The sequence below is a fragment of the Plectropomus leopardus genome, chromosome 5 (genome assembly GCF_026936395.1).
Source record: "Plectropomus leopardus strain MGB_pleo_1.0 chromosome 5, ASM2693639v1, whole genome shotgun sequence".
In the NCBI taxonomy this organism is placed as follows: domain Eukaryota; kingdom Metazoa; phylum Chordata; class Actinopteri; order Perciformes; family Serranidae; genus Plectropomus; species Plectropomus leopardus.
The window spans coordinates 18399719-18419500 of NC_142180.1; the positions used below are offsets into that span (position 1 = coordinate 18399719).

The 19782-nt window shown below is 36.7% G+C and overlaps 1 protein-coding gene across 3 annotated transcripts in view; it reads left to right on the plus strand.

Annotated features, from left to right (window-relative positions):
- The window catches only part of mfsd8l1 (major facilitator superfamily domain containing 8-like 1), a 67917-nt gene that overhangs the window by 2984 nt on the left and 45151 nt on the right, over window positions 1-19782 (plus strand). For 2 of the 3 annotated variants that reach the window (XR_015776596.1, XM_088077654.1), the window contains exons 4-11: window positions 1144-1263; window positions 1539-1618; window positions 1706-2054; window positions 2159-2232; window positions 2952-3165; window positions 4060-4182; window positions 4664-4794; window positions 6911-7024. Coding sequence is in view for 2 of the 3 variants with exons in the window: in XM_088077654.1 (XP_087933780.1) it covers window positions 1144-1263; window positions 1539-1618; window positions 1706-2054; window positions 2159-2232; window positions 2952-3165; window positions 4060-4182; window positions 4664-4794; window positions 6911-6985 (1166 nt within the window). In the remaining variant the exon portion in view is untranslated. Of the gene's footprint in view, window positions 1-1143; window positions 1264-1538; window positions 1619-1705; window positions 2055-2158; window positions 2233-2951; window positions 3166-4059; window positions 4183-4663; window positions 4795-6910; window positions 7025-7320; window positions 9642-19782 lie in introns of those variants that run through there. The other variant, XM_042512378.2, reaches the window with a different exon arrangement.

Here is a 19782-nt window from a genome sequence, read left to right on the forward strand (position 1 = left end):
AGGTGTAAACTGGAGCTTGAACATAGAATGTTTGAGATCCATTGCGGAGGATTTAAGGGGATGTATTGAAAGAACTGGCATATAATATAATACGTTGCATTACGTTAGATACATAGGGAGCAGATCTTTTTCTACAGAGTCTGGTATGTTGCACCACCATATTTTCTACAGTAGCCCAGAATGGACAAACTGGTTCTAAATAGAGCCAGCCACGTTTTTGTGCTGGCCACTGTAGTTAGCAAGCCCTCTGTGATGTGTCAAACAGCATCAGAGTAACAGAGATTTTTGATGTGAAACTCCTTTATTCAGGGTTTTTGCAGTTTAAATAACTCAGTGTGTTTGTTTTGGAGCAGAAGAGACCGTTGCGGGTAATTCGGCCTTCTGTAAAAACCTGAACATTTAACACTGAAGGAATCCAAACCCAGAGTTAACACTTGGTACGTGGGAGAAGTTTCAGCTGGTTGCAATCTGCAGTCCTCACGACTAGATAGCACTAAATCCTACACACTGCTTCTTTATCTACAAATGGTTTTTGCTGCAGTTCAGTGTATTTTAAATATGATGCATATTTAACTCAAAAATAAACAATTGTAATAAAATATGCAGTTGACCAGCAAAATTATGTGTGTAAATTTGTGTATGTCATCGTCTATATGGCAGCATTTTTATGGTTAACATAGCATGTATTAACATACTCTCTAGTCCTTATTTGTAGTAACTTCATTTTGTTTTCTTTTTTGTGTGTTTTATATTGCTTGTGTTGAAGTTTCACGTTTTGATTTTATATTTTTTGTACTGCGTTATCTGTAAGTTACGTTGCAACCTGTCTTTTCAAGGACACTAGTAAAAAAGAGATTTTTAATCTAAGTAGTTTTTTCTTGTTAAATAACATCTGAATAAAAAAAATCATTAGCTGGGATGCACTGGGATACAGATTTCTATTTGAATTTGTAAGAGCACTCAATAGCTGCCACAAGTCCTGTTTTGAAGCTTTTACCTGTAGCGATAAATCATATCACTGAACTGTGGTCTTGGGTATTTTAAGAATATAACACTAAATTTTTTGACATAATCCAACAATGATGCATGTCGTCTCCAGTTTTTAACCTCAATAATATATCATGAAATATGTATTTTCCTCAGGCATTGGCACAGGTGCTGGATCATGTATCTTTGGCTTCCTGACCAGAGTAACTTCCACGGAGGACCGTGCCACAGCCTTTGCTGCTGTCATGGCATGTCGACAAGCTGGCCTTCTGATTGGTCAGTGCTCTGCTGCTCTCTGGTGGCAAATTTTAAAGGCTACCTGTTAATCTTTTGTATTCTTTACACAGAAAACAATAAAATTCTAGTAGGTTCAGATGACTTGCCATATAGTTTCCTGATACATTTGAATCCTTAGAGCTCACATATAAATGTTAAATATGTGTGTGTATGGGCAGTTATACACAATTAAATGAGCATATAGCCTGTATTTGCTTTTGAGGTTTGGAGGTGACACGTGATTAAAACACATTTACACTTTTTGTTTGACACAGGTCCAGCATTTAACATCTTCCTGAGGCTATGTGATTTCAACCTGGGTCCATTTGTGGTCAATAAGTACACTGCGCCAGGAGTAAGGGTCCAAAATAAGTGTGTCAACTTTGCAACATTTTTTGCCACTCAATGAAAAGTTGTGACATTCCTCTTCCACCTCCTGCAGTTGTTTATGTGCCTGCTGTGGGCGCTCCTTCAACTGGCGGTGATCTTCATGTACTGGGATCTACCGCCTCTAGAGAAGGAGAGGGCCAATGAGAGTTCGAGAAGCCCCAGTAGTGAGGAGGACAAGGAGCTAGGTGCTGTTGAAGAGAACAATGATGAAGAAAAGCCGCTAATGGGGTCACAGGAGCTGGGGGGGTCCTACGGCTCCATGGTAACATACAACCCACCCAGATTCGACGCTGCTACCACCTCGAATGCAACCCTGAATGACACCTCTCCGCCTCCCTCTCCTGTGTTACCAGAGCCTATTGAGTCTTCCAGTCCCTTTAAGAATTTCAGCATATCCCGAGGTGGGTGGTTGACATACAGAGGTGTATATATAATACTGGGCTCCATAAAAAGTCTAAATTTAAGGTCTTAAAAATAATGTATCTGGCTGTCTTTGCCTCTGTAGAGTTCCTGAGGGAAGAGGTAGTCGTGCTGCTGGCTGCTCAGTTTATCACCCTCTTCAATCAGACAGCGTTGGAGGTGCAGTAAAGACACACTGACAGACATATGCATATACACACAGATTTTTTTTATATACAACCAAAGACATCTTGACTCAGAAGTCACTCTGTATTCTGTATTGTGCTCTCATATTTCCATACATAATTTACTGTGAAAGGTTGGAGGAAACGTACAAAACCAACACATATCTAATTCATATGCTACAGAAAAGATCTATTAAAATTGTTATTTAATAAAATTATTTTGAACCAACTAGTGCTCTATTTATCAACTTATATGCTTCAACATTTTGTGATATAGTTGATTTTAAATCTGTATAAACAATGTACAAAGTAAAAAAAAAAAATGCTTCATATCTGTATGTAAAGGCTGTTTGAATTCAAAGAGCAAGTATAAATTTAGGGGAAAAGGTGTATTTACAAAAAAAGCAGGGTAGGACAAACATAAAGAGCAGTTGTATATCTATCATAATAATAATAATAATAAAAATAATAATAATAATCCGTTTGACTTATTGGTGCTTCTCTGAATACACAAAGAAGCTTTACAAAGAAAACAACAACAAAACCAATAAAACAATACAAAGATGAAATATTCCATAAGAAGGGGAACAATGCAGAGAGGGAGAAGAGCACAGTTTGTTCATGGTTGTAGGCAGTTTTGAAGAGGTGTGTTTTAAGGGATTATTTTAAGGGATTTATACACTGTGCTAATGTCTCCACACATTGCCTCCACAGACCATGGTGACCCCGATGACCCAGAAGTACTTTGGCTACGGGGAGCTAGAGAACAGCGTGATGTACTGTCTCTGCGGTGTGGAGGTGATCGCTGGCTTTCTCTTTGTACGCTGGCTGAGCCTGCACGTTGTGGAGCGGGTTGTCCTGGCCATCGGTCTGGCCATCTGCAACATCTCTGGTATCTGGTGCCTCATCTTTCTGGCACGCCCACTAGGTGAGACTGCACTGAAGAAACTTCTCACTTTTGTTATCTTTGTCAACAGTCACTGATGTGGCCACAAAAAGCCTTATCTCCCACTAAGTGTCAGTTTAATGGTTTATTATTTTCTGATGAGGCCTGTTTAATTAAGAAGCTTTACGTATTTATATGAATAACTTTGATTCTTGTTGAACATTGTCAGGTTTAAATCAATGACAGTCATCCTCATGATCAACCATTTTAACCCATTCAGATCCCCCATCCATTCCAATGGACATAACTTTTTAAAAGGAAGTCTAGATCTAAGATTGTCATTTAATCTGAATGGATGGTGGATCTGAGCGTCACTGGAAAATGAACAGGGAAAATACTTTCCAAACAGGGAAATATTGTTCTCATTTGATGTTCTAATGATACGATCAGCTTTTAATGTATCTTATTGATAACACAGAATATTGATCTCTAGGGGTTTTCAACATCCGATTTTCTGCAGGCATTTCAGTAACTGAGAATTTTTACCATTTACCTAGATGACAAATATAATACAAAGTATATATGGAATCTGTTTTAAAGTATCACTTTATTCATTGACATGGGTTAACTATTCAGGAACAAGAAATTTCACTTTTTTGTGAAGACCATTTATCATCATTTTAACTGTTAGGTGATTTCTGTGAAAAGATTCTTTGTTCTTTGGAATGGAACCAAAAAACACACGATAAAGTATCTAAATCCACTTTTTTTCAAATTAATTATGTGTGCATTTAGAGTAGAAATCCACCATTACAATATGTTTTTGTGTGTTTGGAGCATAATTGGGTTCTGAATTGGTTAAATGTCTCATTAGAACTTGACTGTATCATTCCTACTCACTCTGTATTTTCTGTTGCACTTTGTGTTTTTCTGTAGGTGCTTTCCCCTGGCTGCTGATTGAGTTCATCATTGGGGTGTTTCTGCAGGTTCTGGGTTTGCCATTTGTAGCTGTGGCTCAGGTTTCCCTCTTTTCCAAAGTGACTTCTGAGAAAACACAAGGTGAGAAACAGCACCATCTAGTAGAGAAAGGTATAAAATTGTATGTTTGAAGTTCTTTGATTTTGTTGCTTTTCCCCCATAACCCATTCAGGCTGCTGTATAAACCAAAGGCAAGGCAAGGCAGCTTTATTTGTATAGCACATTTCATATAACAGGGCAAGTCAAAGTGCCTTACAGAGCAAAAAAAAAAAAAATAAATAAAATAAAAAATAATTACAATAAAAGAGAAAAGAGATAAGATAAGATATAAAAGATAAAATCAATTACTAAATGATTAAAAAGAAGAAGAAAGAAGAAAAAAAATAACTTTATTAAAAATAGCAAGAGTGCAGACGAGGTGCAATGATAAAAAGATAATTTAAAATGATTTAAAATCAATTATAGGCAGTGGGTCCAGTGTCAATGACATTGACTTTTTGTAAGTCCTATAGTCTGTGGTGTCGGGTGTGTTTTATGTCTTTGTGTCTTGCTCGTATTGCAGGTTTCAGTCAGGGTGTGCGTCGCTCGGTGGGGGGTCTAGCCACCATCCTGGGTCCTCTGTGGGCTGGCGGCCTCACTGACAACTTGTACATTATGATGGGGGTGATGATGGCACTGCTGGCACTGCTCACGGTGTGTAAAAGGAAACAGAAAGACAGAGAATGTGTCAATGTCCAAGTCATCATGTCTGTGGTTAAGTAAAGGATATTGTGATGAAAATCTGATATGATGCCAATAGAGATGCTGACAAGTGAATTATAGATGATGATAAGTGTTTCAAGGAATTTTCACACGCAACCATGTGAGGGCTAAAACAGACATTTTCACCTAAAGGCTTGGCAGTTGTTGTGCTGTTGTTGTGAACGCATTAACCATCCAGATATATTTGAATAACCACTATAGTGCTGGGTATCTAATCTCAATGCTAATACTTTTACTAACTACATATGTCCATTTTAACAAGAATCAGGGTCAAGTATCAGGACTTGTCATCAAGTGCTTGGCCAATGGCTTTTCACTTATTCTCCAATAGAGATAACATATTCTCTAACTTTAGAGTGTAATTTATACAGGCAATGTTTTTTTTAAATTTAACACTGATGCATCGAGACATTTATGGCATTTAAAAAAACAAACAAAAAACCCCATTCAAACATGTTTTTATTCCCCAAACTAAGATAAAAATATATATATATATTGTGTTGTCACAAATACAGTACAATTTTAAACATTCCCAAATACATACATTTTCAGAGCGCCCCAGGAATGAGTCCTAAAGTGAGCTAGCATCGCGGCACCCCCAGTTCCTACCCAAAATCCAATGGAAAAATCCCAAAGGCTATTTGACAAGGGAACCAGGGTGATGTTAACTTCTGTGTAGGCCTAAAAAATGTCATTCTTGCAGCACTATAGACCCTAGTTAAAATGCCTGACTTTACAGCGGAAATAAACATGTTAACAGCTTGGTATAAAACATGGGCCAACAAGGGCCAGATTTTTCTATAACTCACTTATTTACATATTACTAAGGCTTTAAGTTATACTTATTTAAGGATGAGGCTGCTTGAGTGACAGACTTTCTGCGAGATGCTGCCTGTGAATGCAGACCCACCCCTCGCTTCTCCACAAATCCACCCTCTCGTCCAAGTATGGTCACCTCACTTCTCCAAAAACCAAGACAGCAAAATGTCTTGAACTTGAGGCTTCAAAACATGAGTCGAGGAGCCAATTGATGATGTCACATGGCTACATGAATTATTTTATACAGTCTATTGTTACTGGATCTTTGGTGATCTTTGGTCAGAATCTCCATTAAAGTAAATTTGGTGTAAAAAAGAACATTATTTCAATTTGGCTCTGTATATGTGCTTTGTATGTCGCCTTGTGTGTAACAGTGATATTCCTTTCCCTATTCTCTCTTTAATAGGCTAGAAGTTGGTTTATTAGGTATGAGATATGTGACTTCACCCAACCCAATGTGCCTTTATGTATAAATAGCAATTACTTTGATTAAACCCATGTTGTCCATGTGCACAAGAAACAACCCCTGCAATGGTTAAAACTAGGCTTCATAATCTGTGTAAATGTGGTTCTCGTTTCTGTTTCAAGCAAGATTATAATGACATTTTTTTCTTTTTTGGCAATAAGAATCTAATTAGAATAAATAAGAAACAAACAAACCACAGAAAAGGCTTTACAGTTAAGAACGGGAGATGCAAGCTGACATCTTATAGCCAGCAGCTCCTCTTACATTTGGGAACAAACAAGCATAACAAAATGCTTGTAATGCCTGTAATGAAGCGTGGGCAGAACCACAGCCCAGCAACCAAATGTTTCCACTATCATTAAGAAAGAGGAAAACAAAACCTTAGTGTGTGCCTGCGTGAGAAGGGCTCAGCATGTGCACTTCCAAACAGGTGGAAAGGAGTCCATCCTGCTCTTCTTTCTTTCAAATTAGGTCCACGAGGAAGCTCCCCTCACAGCCCTGTCTTTTTTGTCTTACATTATTTTCATCGAAAGGACATGCTGTTACATGACTGACAGCTCTGAGGCTGGGTGTCAGGGTTCAGGGTTTCTCAAAATCTGTGTACAGGATTCACTTTGCCTCTGAGGGAGAGAAATCTCAGAAATTGAAAGCAATAGAAGAGAATCCAGTGTTTACTTTGCCTCTCGTAGCTTTCTTACTAAACTCCAGTTTCCTCTTTTTGTCTATCTTGTATTAAAACCAATCTAATCTTGTCTAACACAGATGATGCTGGGTTTCTCATATGACCGGCTTGTTGCACCTGCTACAGAGGAGCAAGTGGACGACTCGGACAGCTAATCCAGCGGATGGTGGATGCAATATAACTGGACATGAAAGGTAGCTTTTCGTAAATATAATATATTCATAAAAGTGAGATATTCAGTTTCATTTATTTATCCAAAGTGGCTCACAGTAAGACCTACATTTTATTTATTAAAAAACATTTTTGCTCTGTATGCATAAATAACATGAGCCACTGTCAATCAAAATTCAATCTTTCCTTTTGTTCGTAATGATAAATTCATATATTCTATGTTAATGGTTCACATGGTTAAAAGATCCATGAATAGCAGCCTTGTCTACCACCTTACTGCCTTTCATCCTGTATTTTTCTTCCTTCTGTCTGTGCACAGTGGGATATTTCCTGTCCTGCACCTTACACTCCACAGTTTCCTTTTCTGCACTGGGACCAGCACGCAGGGTGACAACACACACACCGACAGCACCCACCTTTCCATCTCCTGAGGGTTTAACTAGAACTTGGACTTGCCAGCTTTGCTCTCCAAGGCTGATCAAAGTACTGATATTGTGTATATGTACATTTCCCATGGAAATATGGAATCCTGCTGACACTTCATGTGTAGGCTTTGGATGAAAATCGTTTCCGTCCTTTTGTGTTCTGCCCTGAGTACCAGCTACTCTTGGTGCAACGCACATTCTGCTGTTAATGAACATGCCAAATGTTTGTGGATTTAGCTGACCTACGTCCTTGAGCTGCAGGAGAACAAATTAGTGGTTCAGCCTTGATACTTGATACTCCAGGTAGAAAATGTGGCATTATTGTCTTCCAAAGTCAAATGCTCAGGGTTCAAAACAGAGATTTTATTTTGCTGATATGTCAAAAGGATTTTAACCTTGACGAAATATAATTTCAATGTGCTTCTTCACTCACGTCTGATATGAAGATTTCCCTGTGTATACAGCAAAATATTTGCAAAAGTGTATTTTTTATTTTCTTTGCAAGATATGTTTATTAATTCAAATGTCCAATTATGTGCTTTGTAAATTAATCTTAGAAGCGACATGTGGACTCACTGTCTAGAACAAGGCCGTAGCCATGGTGAAGGAACCATACCAAAGTTTTGCATAACATTGCGAGAACATTACAATTCATAAAATGAACATTTTCATAACATTTACAAATCTATCACAACCAACAGTGATTTAGACTATGTTATACAGTCATTAAATTCTAAATTTCCTTTTTTTTAAAATACATTTGAAAGTAATGAAATACAGACAGTACAGTGTTTGACACCAATTGTACCCACAGCAGTCAAGCAATGGCATCAGCTGGGGTATTATTTATGATTGTAATTTATATTATAATATATATTATAATTTTTAAAAACTGCTAACGCTAAATAATTGAATTAATACAGTTTTTAACTGATTGTCATCTCGAGTGTTTGTCAAACAATGGTGATGAAAATGCAGTTTTAAAGGCATTCGAAACCTCATAGTCATAAAATTCTCAGGGAAATACTAAATACACTGAATATCTGTCAGAAAATGTAAAATTAAAGTTTCACATGTTCCTGACATAAAGGCTGATGAAGGATAAAACACGTTTCCTGCTTTGAAAGGACACAATTCTAGTTGTTTGATGCTGATGTAGTACATATTTTTAACACTAGTGGGCGCTCTTAGTCTGTCTATTGAATAATACTCCCATGGCTCTCCTGAACCTGATGTTTGTGATCTCGGTCAGTCAAGTATCATAAGGACACGAACACTCTAACAAATGCACATTTAGCGGGGAAAAACAGCTTTATTTGGGAACTTAATTGTACAAAATCACTCGTACAGAAAACACACAGCAAAGTCAAAGAACATTATCTTCCAAAGGCTTTACACTATGTTAAGTCCCTCTTGATCATTCCTTCAGATTTCAAAATTATAAACACTTTATGAACAATGAGACTATTTATTTAATATTTATTATGCATTATTTGTTAGATAAGTTGTTGGCATCTAACATGTTCATTAACATTTTTTTGTAATTATTGTCTCTAAACTAAAAACAAAAACAAAAAAAGAAAAATCTTCCACTATACCTAATTGGCTTGTGTTTTGGAATTCTTTCGGAAAAGAAAAGAGTGTGTGTCCAGTGAAATGCATTTTAAAAATATTGTTATTACATAATTCACAAGAAAAATATGCAGGCGATATATTAGAAATTAATATGTTCATATATTTATGTTCAATGTATATTTTTTTACTTGCATGCTCTTTTAGTAGGTTGCATGGTGTAAGTTCAGAGGCCTACAAACTGAAACAAAGAGACATATTTCAAACATCACACATCAAATTTTACTTAACCCCTGCTGCCAGTGTAAATTTTAAGAAATGTAAAAAGAAAAATACCCCCTTTCCATAAGAGCATTAAAGAGTCCTAAAGAATAAATATGCTTTAATCATTTTATGAATATGAAATAATGATTTTTTCATTCTTTCTTTTTTTTAATGAAATACATATGAAATGTTATCTTGTAAAATTACTGCAATTTGAATAATTTCTGTAACTGTTTATAGAGCAATATAAAAGAAAAGAACAATTTTAGAAATAAATATAGGATGTAAACCATTTTAAAATTGTGGTTTCAAATATTTAAAAATAATACAGTGTAACAAAGTTGCCCTTTTCAGAGTAATTTTGAGGAGATATTTTATTTTGGTAGCAAAATTTACAGTAATAATAATTACAGTAATATTTTTGAAGTTCTTCTAATGTATGTTTGCTTTTTATTTTCATTTCATTATTAAATATGTTCAGTGTTTTATTTATTCCAATTGTATATTAAACAGGAATGTTAGTTATATGTAATGTTAAACAACACAAATTATCACAGTCCACACTTAAATTCATTTGCAGCCACAATATATCATCTTTTTTTGTTAAATTCTAATTATCCTTAATGTGGAAATTATTCATGATGATGGATGTTATATTAAAACATTTCATTTTAAATTCAGTAAAACAGAAAAAAAATAGTTGGGGTGATTTGGTCATATCTTAAGAAGTAATTAAAGTTTGTTTCCTCAAACATGGCGTTGTATGTACCACAGCATTTAATTTAAAATAGAGCAGTATAATTTTATGAGTGTAGATACATTTTTTAGTAATTTAAATATTATTAAATATATATTGTTTAAATGAAAATCTTTAAACATGTAATATTTAATGTAGCAAAATCAAAACATACAAAATAGGTGAACATTTAATGGTCAATGCAGAAACTCAAATGGTCAATTTAGAAACTCAAAATTCCTACAGACATTTATTCTATTAAAAATTTTAAGAATAAATGAAAAACACGAACATTCAAGTGTGAAAAATACATATTGATGATATTTTCATTTTTTTACTTTTTTCCTCATCATGATACAGTTACATAGTCTAAAATAAATTACATGTTTGTCACATTCAGAATTATATATTTACAATGTATTTGCATTAATATTTCAAAATAGCATATAGCCTTACTTGTGAAAAATAAAAATGTGTTTTATTAATTTCATATAGAATTTGAATAATCACAAATTAACAGAATTGACAAGATTTATACATAGAAAAAAATACTTACAAAAAATGTATTATATAAATAGACCAAAGGCCTTAGTTAGTTAGTTTTCAGATAATTTGTGAATACTTTTAATTTTTTTACAAAGGTAGTAAAAATAATAATAATAATAATAATTTCTTAACTTCATTTATATAGCACCTTTAAAAACAGTGTTTACAAAGTGCTTTGACAAACAAAGCAAAGCAGAAATGGGATACATGGACAGTAATACAACAACAGAAAGTCAAACAGTCTTATTTAACATCAGTGAGAAGAAACTAGGGTTAGGATAAAATTAAAACCAGTGGACAAATAAATCAAGATACAGAATGCATAATGTCAGTATAAAATAATACAAAGAAATACACCAAAAACAATAAAAGCAGTCAAACCAGAAATAAAATAAAATAAAATACATAAAACCTAAATTGAAAATGTAAAAGAAATTAAAATAAATAAAAAGAGAGATAAAAAGACGTAAGGTGACATGAAAACCATTACATTTTATTAACTTTGTGTTTTTTACATGAAGTGTTAATGGTTAATGGGTAAGTGGACAAGGCCCCACAGGGGGACGCTGTGACCCCGCCGACAGAACCAGAAATTAGGACATACTTTGGGTCTTTCCAACCCGTGACGACATGCCGTCTGCCTGCTGACGTAGTGGCGAGGGGGTGTGGCTTCAGACGTGAACTCTAGTTGAACCCATTTTCGTGTTGGGCGGGGCAGAGTCAGAAATGTTACGACACAGGGCCAGTAACAGGGATATTTTGGGGTTTTGCTTTTTTTCTTTTCCTAACTTAAACCCCCACCACCACCCATACACCACACACACATACACACACACACAGCCTACAGCAACAGTCTGACCGAACAGCGACCCTGTGTATCAGGGTCAGAAGTGTAGAACACGTCGTGTGTCATATCAGCGTTGGTTGTCGGGGGAAGTTTGGTAAGCTCGCTTGTCCTCCTTCCCCGCCAATCACAGGAATCTGTTATGAGGCATATACAGCCAAATTCAACGATGATAATGGACGTGAACTTTTGATGAACTGTGTTTTTCTTCGACTCGAGAGGGCAGCGAGGGCAGGTGGAGTTCAGCAGGACTTAAACGTTTTTTTTTTTTAATCTCATTTCCCAGGCTTGATCACTGATTGACCCTCACAAACTGGGTTGGGGTAGTGTAGAGATGAATTTGGATGCTGCACTGTGACAAACAGGGCTTGTGGGACATCGCAGCTCAGCCAAACATACATATTTTACTTGCGGAAGTGTGGACAACACCACACTGCAGCTTCGGCAACCACTTTTCCCCAACATAACTCCTTTTTCTTGCCCTTTCACATGCACTTTACAAGACCTTTTCCCTGTTGTTGGGACAACTTAGCAGTTCAAGAATAACACCTTCAACTTGGTCATTAAAAGACTTTCACAGAGTTAGTTGAGATGGGTAATAAATAGATACAAGTGCTCTCAAGCCTGGACTGTGAAGCTTTTCAAGCGTATGAAATATTTAGTGTGTGCACTAGTGTCACGTATTCTTAATGTTTTTGCAAAAAATGCTTGAGCCACCGTCAAATCAAAATGGTGGCACCGACGGAAACTTGTGAAAGTCTGTAAGTGTCCCTTTATGGGTAGCACTTGAATCTTGTGTTAATAATACATGTATCACTCCGAAGAGGTGCGACATGTGGAAAGCAAGGCGGTTGTGGGGAAAAAGGGAGAAGCAGAGTGCTTGTGGATTAACGTGGAATAAGAGACGCGTTGCGACAGGAAGTCTGCTATAACAAAGGGTAAAGTACAGGATCTCATGTGCAAAGTTAGACTTTAACCCAGTTTCTTAAGTTTAAAAGGTCATATGGAGAGTCTTGGTTTGGTTGCTGCAAAAAATAGAAGTCCAACAGAAAACTGAGCTTCATTTCTGTCACCCAAGGCTGTGTGACAAGCAGAGAGGATTCTTTCTCCATCAGTCCGATGAGGAAAGCATGGTTGTGTAACGCTTCTTCTGTCTGAATGAATAATTAAGTCTGCGCAGCCTATAGCCGGGGCACCCTGGGCTGTGTTGTGCAAGCTGGCCAGCTGCTATTGCACTGAGAGTCCTGTTTAGCCAAATGGGTCACGCTCCAGTCATCTTCAGCGCTGGAAATGTTCTTCTAACAATGTTCTTCTCCCTCTCTTTGATCTGAAAACATCATAGACTAACTCTGGATTTGAAATTCTGATGGTCTTTTTGACCCTTGACATTGCACTAGTTGTGTTTCAAGTCTTGACCCGCGTGGTTGATGAGGGCAGAGTGGCACATGAGGGATTAAAGATACTTATGATACTTATGCCACATTTGACACCTTTTGAAACTCTTTATGTTGGCTGGTTTTCAAATGAAAAGAATACTAATTTGTGCTTGTCATTATAGCGATGTTTTCTTTTCTTTCATTTCTCAGATGCATCACAGTGAATCCTCAATGTGGAACATTAAAAATTTAGATATGTTTTGAAGATAGTTCTGCTTTGGATGCAGAAAAATAAACTTTTTTTGGTGAGGTAAACATTGGTGAATGGAGCGAAGAAGTTTCTCTGGCAAAGCACTGACCTAAAAGTGAGAGCATGAGATATATTATGTCTAGCGGTCTTATCATTCATGTTTAGAAAGCTAGTATGCAGTATTTCCTAAAATAAGAGGATTAGCCTCTTTTAAAGTTAAATTCCAGTACTGTAGTTCTGTAGCCTAGCTTTCAGTAAATATCAGAATATCTCCCACTTCCCTTTTTTATGACAAACTTTGTCCTTTGTTTTGTGTTCTGACCACCACCACCCAGCACCCGCCCGAACAGCCGCGATGCACCTCCACCCTCACTCGTCCCCTCTGCTCCCTGAACAGAGATTACGAGCCCATCTGTATCACCAGAGCCAGGCCACGCTAAGCCGGTGGGAGCCCTGCTCAGCAAGGCACCGCCGCAATTGTTAACCCTGATTAACTTGATGTGGCGTTCAGTAGAGGGAACAGTGTGAAAATCAAGCCAGTGCCGTGACCCAGTGCCCTGCCGCTGAACCGAGGGGGAATCGGGCAAACTTGGGGAGGGCGGGTGAGAACAGGAGCCAGGGAGAGAGAAAAAAGAGAGAGGAGTAAAGAGAGACAGAGCGATGGCAGAGAGATTAAGACAGCTTGAAGCTTCTACCATAGATTGCACATTAGGAACGGATACATGCACATAAATATCTTTCTGTGTTTTAGTGCAGGAAAAACTGGGTGTCGGTTACGATATGGACTCTAGAGGTAAAACATAAATTGGTATGACTTTCAGTGCCCCTGCGGTGGGATTCTGTAGAGCTGCTGGATGCAACAGAGGACATCAAAGATTCAGTTATAACTACTATAGTGAGATTACCATTACACAGAGAAGAGAGTGTAGATGTGTGCTGCATAGCATGAACTGGAGCATAGTTTAAAGATGGGAACATATGGAAATGCGTACATGGTTCACTTTACTCCAATAAATTAATTCATTCATGTCCTGTCCCCAAGGCACAACATAACATAATATGTAATTCACATGCAGCCTTTTCTTTAAAAATAGTTTTACGGTCATACCTCAGTTATTCTGCAATATTTTTACATAAAGCGTTAAATAATTAAACACAATTGTCAGCTAACATTTGAACTTTTTATATGAGCATGGACTCAATTTAACACTTCTTATTAAATCATCGCTGTGCCATGGATAATGCTCTTTTATATGCTTTTCAGTTGAATGACCTTTGTATGATTCCTCTCAAATGAGCTTGAAATTATTAATGTTCATGCATAAAGATACATTTGCAAAATCTTGTGTTGTCACCACCAATGGCTCATTTCGAAAGGTCAAGTTAGACCATATGTCTACTGTAATGCCAGCTTTGATATTTTGGTTGTGACATATTGCTGGACCAAGTTGGCAGGAAATCATCATGCATGTTGCCTGGCAGGGTTTCATCATGTGTGTTTGAATTCCAACTCAATATAAAAATACTGAAAATGAAATATTGGCCAATGTGTAATGGTGTTTAACCTACAAGCTCTGTTGCACTGAAATGAGGAGATGTTTCAGTGCAGATTTCGAGCACATATGGTTGAGAGGCCAAAAAAAAAAGTTTTAATTCCTAAACCAAATATAGGTGTAGAGTAGACATTTATTTTCAGTTAATGTTTGGCAGAGCAGTCAACTGTTTTTATTCAAATAAATGAATAATAAGTGAATGTTCAAAATGGGTACAAATGTGCCGAACACAGCTGTGCGGTTAAGTACGCCATGTCCAGAGCCATATGAGGTTAGACGACTGAATGACCTCATGACATTTTTCTCCCTGATTAACCCACAAGCTCCCCTGTGCAGCTGTGTTCGACAAAAGTGTAAACAAACGTGACATGTGAAAGAATGTGTCCTCAGACTGCAGCACATCTTTGTCCATCTGTATCTGTCACTATATTGTCTCTTTATTTTAACCATTCAAAGAAGGGTAAGATTGAAAAAGAAAAAGAACATTTGAAAAGACCAATTATCTATGGAATTTTTTTTGGGGGGGGGATATATCTGCACTGTACTTACACATTTCAGCAATTCATATAATTTATCCATTCCTTTTCAGTTGTTTTTTTTTTTTCATTTAAAAAATATGGGGCCCTAGAAATACAGTTTTTGTGTTAAACCCAAATAAGACTTTAACGTTAAATCATGTTGCATTTGCACTTCTAAAATAGTCAAAACTGTGTAAAAATATTGTTCATTTGTGCCAGCGAGAGTATTTATATAAAATCTATAAATAATATTTGTGCCACAGGGGGGAAAGAGGTTTAAAATCAGCTTATTTACATATAGCTGTTTATGTGTTGGGGAGAGGATGTGTGTTAGGATGCTCTAAGAAAATAATACCTTAAGTGTATTTGCCATGACACCCCCAAACAAAAGCAGAGATAATAACATGTTGAACCCTGCAACACCCCCAACAGGCCCCTCCCTCTCTCCTAGCTATTTCTCCTTTGACCTAATAATTAAGCTGCTTTCGGCATTATAAGTTGAGAAGCAGCTTTACCAAACTGCAGTGACAAATCTCTCTCAACTGAACCACTGCTTTGCGGAGGCTGCCACTGTCTTACTTGCAATGCATGGATGCTTCCTCCTGCTCCCTTGTTAAAACTCCACAAATCTTTTATCATCCCATTGAGAACGTAAGCCTATATTTGGAATCTGTGAGAGTGAGTGCAAAAAGATCATAAATAGCAAAGTGCAGAGCGTGTTTCATAAGGTGACACTTTCGATTTAGTTTCATTAATGTGAGAAATTTTAATTAGACAAATTTGCAGTTTTGACCACAAGTGTATGGATAATGGCTTTGCCGTACCAGGAGTCTGCATCTACTGAAAGGCATTATTATTAAAGTGAAACAGGTAGAAGGCCCAGTGTTTAGATGGCATGTACAATATCAAAATATTCACAAGTTTGAGCTTCACAACATTGTGTGATGAGCTATGAGCTTAAAAAACAATAGGATTTAGTGATTTTGCATGTTTTGCAGATCAAATATCCCTTTTATTGCCATGGAACTCTTTTTTGCAAATTATGGTGCTGTGTTTCTGATTTTATGTTTTGCCTTCTAGGCAGCATTTGGTTTCCATTCACTTCCATATGACATAACAATCAGTTGCAGACTCTTCAATCTTAAGCTTTCAAGCTTAAGTCATATAATCTATCACAGTCACTAATTCCAAAAAAGTTCCTTTATTGTTCATTGTTTCTTTATTGAAACTCTGCAGCGCAGTTTGCATTGTTTTTCTTGAATGCCTCCTTATAAAATGGCAAACATATTGATTTACTGATTGACTGGGGACCACGTTTAACAACAGCAACGACAGCTATATCCTCAATACTTCCCTCTCATGTGCATTTTTCCTAAAACTAAACAAAAAAACCCCTCATTTTTCTGTCATGGCATGATAGAAAAAGTAAAGTTTTCTTCATGATTTCAAGGTAACACTGCACAGCTAACTGATTTAGGAAAGGTAATTTTGAGGATGAAGTATTCCTTCAAGAGGCTTAATCATGCAGAAATACTTCCTGTACTTTAAGCAAAAAGTTTAACTACAGTTATGATAAGTTAAATTATAGAATTGTTCAGAAAATGTTTTTTTTTGTGGCAACCTTATTTAGGTGAAGCATATCTATTGCATCAATTAGAACGATTTCTCTACATTTGGGGGTGTGGAAAATAAAAAATAAAAAAAGAGGCTTGGAGATGCAAGTCTTAGTTCCCTTTAAAACTGAAGTGTAGTTCTTTGAATGTGACAAATTAACCTGAACTAACTATAAGAAAACCGTAACCCATGTATATCAAGGCAGTAGCTGACATATTTTAGGCTTCAGTTCATCCCCCTTGGGTGGACAAGAATAGCACAGTTTATCCAACTCAGGGTTTTTTTTTGTTTGCACTAAAATCTTTTTGAGGAGCATCTCCAACTTGCTTAGCTTCAGTTGCAAGACCAGAGGTCAGATTCCTTTTGACCTATAGGTGTGATCTCACCCTGAGCTCTACAACAAATGGAGACCCTTCTCCAAATGCATCTAATCTTGTGAGAACTTTGTCAGTGCAGATTTTGTGTTTCTCAGCCTGTTCTGTGTTAGACAGGCCGGAAATTTAGAGCAACACATAGGAGGGTGAGAGAGAAGGAAGAGAATGAGTGAGCCAGTGAGGAGTCTGCAAGAATCTTGCAGAATAGGAGGGTCCTGGGACATGCTAGCATTACAAGGCAGTGACCCAGGATTAAGCGCGGTGGACAGTAGCAGTTTGATTTGATCGGGCGGAGCTGTGTTGTTAAATCGCTCATTAAATCCAATTAGTGGGAGGTAGAGAGAGACAGGATGGAGGGTGTATGGGAGGCAGTAGAGTTTTACTCTTGCTGCTCTCGAGGAAGATTGCGTGCCAAGCTGAGCAGGGACAAACTCAAATTCTGAACTCCTGACCTAGCCATGGGACTCCCCACTTCTTCACTGTTTTTCACTCCTCTCCTCCCCTTGTTCTTTCTCAGCTGCCCACTCACCACTCTCACCTGCGACCTCTCTTGCCTTTGAGCCGCTGTGAGGTGTGAGGGTGCTGGACATCCTGTGACAAAGCTGACACATCGAAGCGCAATCAGCCTGACCAGCCTTACATTCAGAATACACTGTCAGGCCAATTAATGTCTCATCAAATTAAAGAAAACCACAGTCTGAGTGTTGTGCTCATGCGGTGCTGGGACACTGCAGTCACATCAGAGCAGTGCCAAGACAAATACCACACAATTACACAGTGTAACACCACCCTGCTGTGGCCTCTCAATAACCTCGTTCCAAACTTTCACACATAAAGTTAACCATGGACAAATGCCCTAACCCCTCTGGATTCAATAATCCATTCACAATTTAGCCAATTCTCCTTTTTACTTTCTTCCCAACTTAATCTTTTTTCTACAGTTTTCATGGTTTATAATGTTTTTGTCTCCAAATTGGAGTGCCATGGTTTGAGGCACAAACAAACAAGGACGGATTACGAGAGACTTTGACAACTTAGTCATTCTTCTCATGAAGTCTCATTTGGTTCGGTGATCTGTGAGTTCAGTCTTGTTTACTTTCCAGACTGTCACAACACTGCTGCTCTAATGCACATTGTTTTTCCAACTCTTGTTCCATTGTTTGTCCCTTATCTGTGATTCATGCTGCACGTCTCTGTGTTGCCTGTCCTCTCTAATCCAAATCCTCTGCTCTTTTGTCAAAGGTAGTTTTTCCCTATCCTTGAGACCTGAGCTTGAAAATACTGTCAGAGTGGGCCTGCTTGTCTAACTGAATTAGCATTTTTTAAAACCCTTTATTATTATTATTATTATTATTATTATTATTATTATTATTATTATTATTATTATTATTATTATTATTATTATTATTATTATTATTATTATTATTATTATTATTATTATTATTATCATCATAAAAAATAATGATTCTGTGAACTGATTTTTAGTATTTCATTATGATGATTGTAAGTAGAGTTTCTTTTGGTTGATATTTTTTTTTTGATTTCTTACTTTTTAAAAAATAATTTTGCAAATCTACTAATTTCTTGGAGTTTGCAGAACAGTTCCTGCCAAGTTGCTCATTGCCTTTTCCTCCATATATGTTTTAAAGAAACCAAACCAATTTCTCAGATTTTGAATGATTAAATACTTGTGAAGGTATCTGATCACAGCACAAAAAAAGTGACGTTGATTCAGGTCTCAAAGAGTTAAGCTTGTAAAATATATAAATAGTCTTGGAAAAAAATACCAGCCTATGACAGCAGAAAAGTTTTTTCCAATGCAGTGGATGCAGAATACTCAGATATAGCTGGAACATCTGGCATTATTGGTAATAAACAATGCACAGCATTTCGTTCAAGCCTGTTTTACTTTAAGTTTACTTTATGTGGTTTGTTTGCAAAAGGTTGTTGGCCAAAGGGATTTTTAGGAAAACTGAGGCCATGTGAGTCCAACAGATTTTTAGGCCTGAAGGTTAGTAGTAATCTATCTTTCTATCTATATTTTTTTTCTAAATTTCTTCAGAAAATATTGATATCCAGTTTTTTAAAACCCAATTTATTCTATTAACTAATTTATTGTAAAATGTAACCTGCATTTTAGGTCCCCAACAGAAAGATTTAATGCTCAAGTACTGTGTTTCTAAAAACCCACAGCTATGTACAGTAGATACATAAATATGTGTGTATTTGTATTTGATTTAATTTGTATTCATTCAATATCCATGTATCCAAGAGAATAGGTTAGGACAGAAAGAGTTTGGAGGTTATCCAAATTTTTGAGCGTTGAAACTTTAATTTCATGCATTCTGGTGCATTTTTATGCACCAAGTCGAGCATTTTGTGCATCCATTTATGGTGTACATCTGTGGTTTTGTCTAAACAAAAGGTCTTTGCTACTTTTATGTTTCTGATTGGGAGAGGACATATGTACATGGACCAAAATTGACTATTATGCTTGTAATTGTATCCCTAGGGGGTTTGAGAATTTTTCCAGCATGCATTATAGTTGGTTAACAAGGACAAATGATCTATGTGGAGACATTTCTCCCTTTCTCCCTATAAAATGTAACCTTTGCGGATATATTTCTTCAGCTATATTATTGCACATATATATAGGCTACTTAATTATGGCCTGTATATATAACGTGTTCATAAAAAAAAAAATCTGAT